At 47.7% G+C, this 3,789-nt stretch overlaps 1 protein-coding gene across 1 annotated transcript in view; it reads right to left on the minus strand.

The window, feature by feature from the left end:
- bcl11ba (BCL11 transcription factor B a) overlaps positions 1-3,789 on the minus strand; it is an 82,400-nt gene that overhangs the window by 63,800 nt on the left and 14,811 nt on the right. The window contains 5 exon segments of the mRNA XM_070445107.1: positions 156-266; positions 269-338; positions 340-485; positions 488-577; positions 631-672. Coding sequence (XP_070301208.1) covers positions 156-266; positions 269-338; positions 340-485; positions 488-577; positions 631-672 — 459 coding nt within the window.

Raw genomic sequence — 3,789 nt, forward strand, 5'->3', positions numbered from 1 at the left:
GTGGTGTGTGTGTGTGTGTGTGTGGTGTGTGTGTGTGTGTGTGTGTGTGTGTGTGTGTGTGTGTGTGTGTGTGTGTGTGTGTGTGTGTGTGTGTGTGTGTGTGTGCTGTGTGTGTGTGTGTGTGTGTGTGTGTGTGTGTGTGTGTGTTTACCTACCTGCCAGGGCACTCTCCTGCTTGGGGCAAATTCCTTTGATGGGCGTCACCATCAGCCTCTCATCCTCTTCCTCCTCCGGTGTCACCTGGATTCCGATTTCCACCGGTTCACCACTTTCCTCAGCTGGCTGTGACCGTGGCGACCCTGGTTTCGCTGCTGCTGGTGAGGCGGGGAGGGGCTGCTGGCGGTCGGCGGCCATCTTGTCGTAGCAGCCAGGGCCTTGCAGTAGGGCTGGCACTGCTTCTTCTGTGTGCTCGATGAAGAGCAGGATGTCTCCCAGGGGGAAGTTCATTTGACACTGGCCGCAGGTGAGCAGGTCGTGGTCCCCAGCCCCATGGCCAGGCTGTCGGATAGGCTGGGGTCCAGCAGGGCCGGGTGGGACAACAGGGGGTGGGGGTGGGGGTGAGGTTGAAGGTGAGGGTGAGGGTGAGGGTGGGGGTGAGGTTGAGGGTGGGGGTGAGGTTGGTGAGGGAGTCAGACACGGAAAGTCCGCCATCCACATGGTCAGCCTCCGCCGCTGAGAGAGAGAGAAAGTGAGAGAGAGGGGGGGGGGTTATTATAAATAGTGTGATTTGTTCTGTGGAAGTGTAAAACACAGCTCTGGGTTATAGCAGGGGTTCCCAGACGTATTCACTCGGGGCCCCCCTTCCAGCATTGGGGAACATGAAACAAACTGTTCACACTCCTCTAATTTTGCAGGTTTATAGCCTATTTTATAGCAATTCTACGCATGTTGTCATGGCTGCAAAGGAAATGTTGCACGTTTTAAAGCTAATTTATCAAAAGAAAACGTTAGATGACAAGCTAAAAAAACGTTAGATGACCATGGGCTAGTTGATCTGGACATTTCTGACAAGGTATGGTATGGTATGCAATGACTAACATGACAAGAGGAACTGATTTTGAAATTGCACCTTGCGTGTTATACTATTACAACTTTCAAGAGTAAGTTTTAAAGCCGACAGAGTTCCTTTAAAAAATATAAATAATAATAATTTTTGGGGGGGGGGGACTTCCGAGCTCCCCTGCCGACCCTGGGACCACTGGGTTATAGGACTCTGTCTGAAAAAAAGAGAGAAAGGAAGAGAGGAGAAAGAAAAGAGAGAAAAGATCCAAAATAAGCTTTTGGCAATATGTACATTGTTACGTCATGCCAATAAAGCGAATTGAATTGAAAGAGAGAGAGGAGAGAGAGAGAGAGAGAGAGAGAGAGGAGAGAGAGAGGAAGAGAGAGAGAGAAGGAGAGAGAGAGAGAGAGGAGAGAGAGAGAGAAGAGAGAAGAGAGAGAGGAAAGAGAGAAGAGAGAGACTGGTATTTTCTACAGACCACAAAAAGCCCTGCAGATCTGCTGGCTGATTCTGTCACCTAGATAAAACAGAGACTCACAAACCGCAGACAACTGCCCTCTACTCCCTCTCCCCCTTCCTCTCTCATTGCCTCCATTTTGAAATATCATCCTACACCTTTTCAACAAGTGGCTACAATCGCCCCTTTGTAGTCCGAGGCTCTCGTTCGGTGTTGCCACCTTCCACTCTTACAATAAAACCTTTCTGACTGCCACTTCTCGGCTGCACCTCTCTTCATCTCTCCCTACTTCCTGTTTCTCTTCACCCCACTGACCTTAGCCGGCTAGGCGGGTCTCTCAGACACACATGCCAACTTCAGCCAGCGCTGTGCTGTTGTTCGTCAGGCTTGCTTGAGCTACGCTGAGCGGAGTGTCTTCTCTACCGTACTGTACTACTGTGCTGTTCTATGTACTGTGGTGCTCAGGTCCAAGTTCATGTGTGCAGATACATGGGGCTGTATATAAACTGTGATGCTATCTATCGCCACGGCAATCATAGCAGAGATGTTATCCTCACACACACAGCAGCGGCGTGAGGACAGAGGTAAAGACAAGGTTGAGAGAGAGAGAGAGAGCGAGAGAGTGAAGAGAGTGAGAGAGAGAGAGAGAGAGAGAGAGAGGAGAGGAGAGAGAGAGAGAGAGAGAGGAGAGAGAGAGAGAGAGAGAGAGAGAGAGAGAGAGAGAGAGAGAGAGAGGGAGAAGAGAGAGAGAGAGAGAGAGAGAGAGAGAGAGAGAGAGAGAGAGAGAGAGAGACAGAGAGACAGAGAGACAGAGAGACAGAGACAGAGACATAGACAGAGACAGACAGAGAGCGAGAGAGAGAAGGTGATATGTTCACATTCGGGTTTAAATATAACTTAAACCTGCAGTATAGAGCATGTACTGAGATATATTCCATTTGGCCTAATGCAAACTGAAGACTCAATGTATTTGACCTGTATTAAAATCAGTGGGTTTTTGAGAGGAAAAGAAAAACTGATATAAGTGTCAGTTTGTTTTCTAGCTGACATATTCTCTGTGGATTTTGTCTCCGAGACACAAAATTAGCAGGTCTTGATGAGGTTGGTAGGTTGTGGCTTAGGGTGTGGGTCCCTATGCAAATGACAGACGTGAAGGCAGGAAGGAAGAAACTCCCGGCTTTGGCCTAATTGAACTAATAAGGCTGGTTGAGTCTGAGGAGACCTTGGTAAACAAGTAGTTCACTATGTACTGTACGGAATAGGGTGCCATTTTGGGACGTAGCCTAAGTCAGAGAACCTACTAATGGGGTTTCAATTAGCCGGTGTAAAGCACAAAAACCCAAATCAAATTGAGCGTCTAAGAACGAACGACAAGCTAAAATGGACGGAAGCCTTCACTTTCCAGCAACCAGCCAGCTCTTCTTTTAATTTCAGAGAAACTCCATTCATAGTGTTTCTCGCAAAGGAGCGTGAAATTGCTGCTGACAGGTATCTGGCCAATCAGATTGTCCGTCTCGCTGGCCCAGAAAAAAGGCCCATTTCTCTTTCCAGCAGAGTTTGGTTATATAATACAGCCCGAGGAGTGTGTGGATATTCCACGCTAACTTTTGCCATGGTCATCATCAGGGAGAGGAGAGGGTTGTCATGTTAATATCTCGGGGTAAACCGTTCCGCCGCTTACCTCCTCCATTCCGTTTGCCCTCGCTCCTCGCTACAAACACACACTTTTAATAAAGCGAGACTGTTCACATTTTCCACACCGCAAATAAAACCCTGAAGATAACAGTCCCCCTATTCACACACAAATGTGATAACGTTTAAACTGTAAAATGCTTTTTCAAGCGTTTTTCTTTCTCTCTGTCACGCTTTTCTCTTCACTGTTTCAGACGGTCAGAGGTGGCTAATTAGAGAGCACACGTCATTTCTGACTGATTTCATATTGTTTTTTACTGCCACCATTTAAATCATGAAAGCTCCTCTAATTCTGTCCAGATAGAAAGTTCTGCTCTGTGCCAATTAAGACCATTCATAGTGGTGCTGTTACATGTGCTGCTGGGAGAAGGAAGGAAGGAGGTACGGAAGGAGGAGAGAGATGAAAGGACAGTGAGAGTGAAGGAGGCTAAGGAAGGAGGTAAGCGGAAGAAAGGCAAGAGGAAGTAAGGATAGGAATGGAAGTGAAGGAAGGAAGGAAGGAAGGAAAGGAAGGAAGGAAAGAAGGCAAGGAAGTGAAAGGAAGGTAAGGAGAGGGAAGGAGAGGAAGGAAGGAAAAGGAATGGAATAGTGAAGGCAAGGAAGGAAGAGGAAAGACGAAGGTAAAGAGAAGGTAAGG

The sequence above is a fragment of the Salvelinus sp. IW2-2015 genome, linkage group LG9, assembly GCF_002910315.2.
Source record: "Salvelinus sp. IW2-2015 linkage group LG9, ASM291031v2, whole genome shotgun sequence".
In the NCBI taxonomy this organism is placed as follows: domain Eukaryota; kingdom Metazoa; phylum Chordata; class Actinopteri; order Salmoniformes; family Salmonidae; genus Salvelinus; species Salvelinus sp. IW2-2015.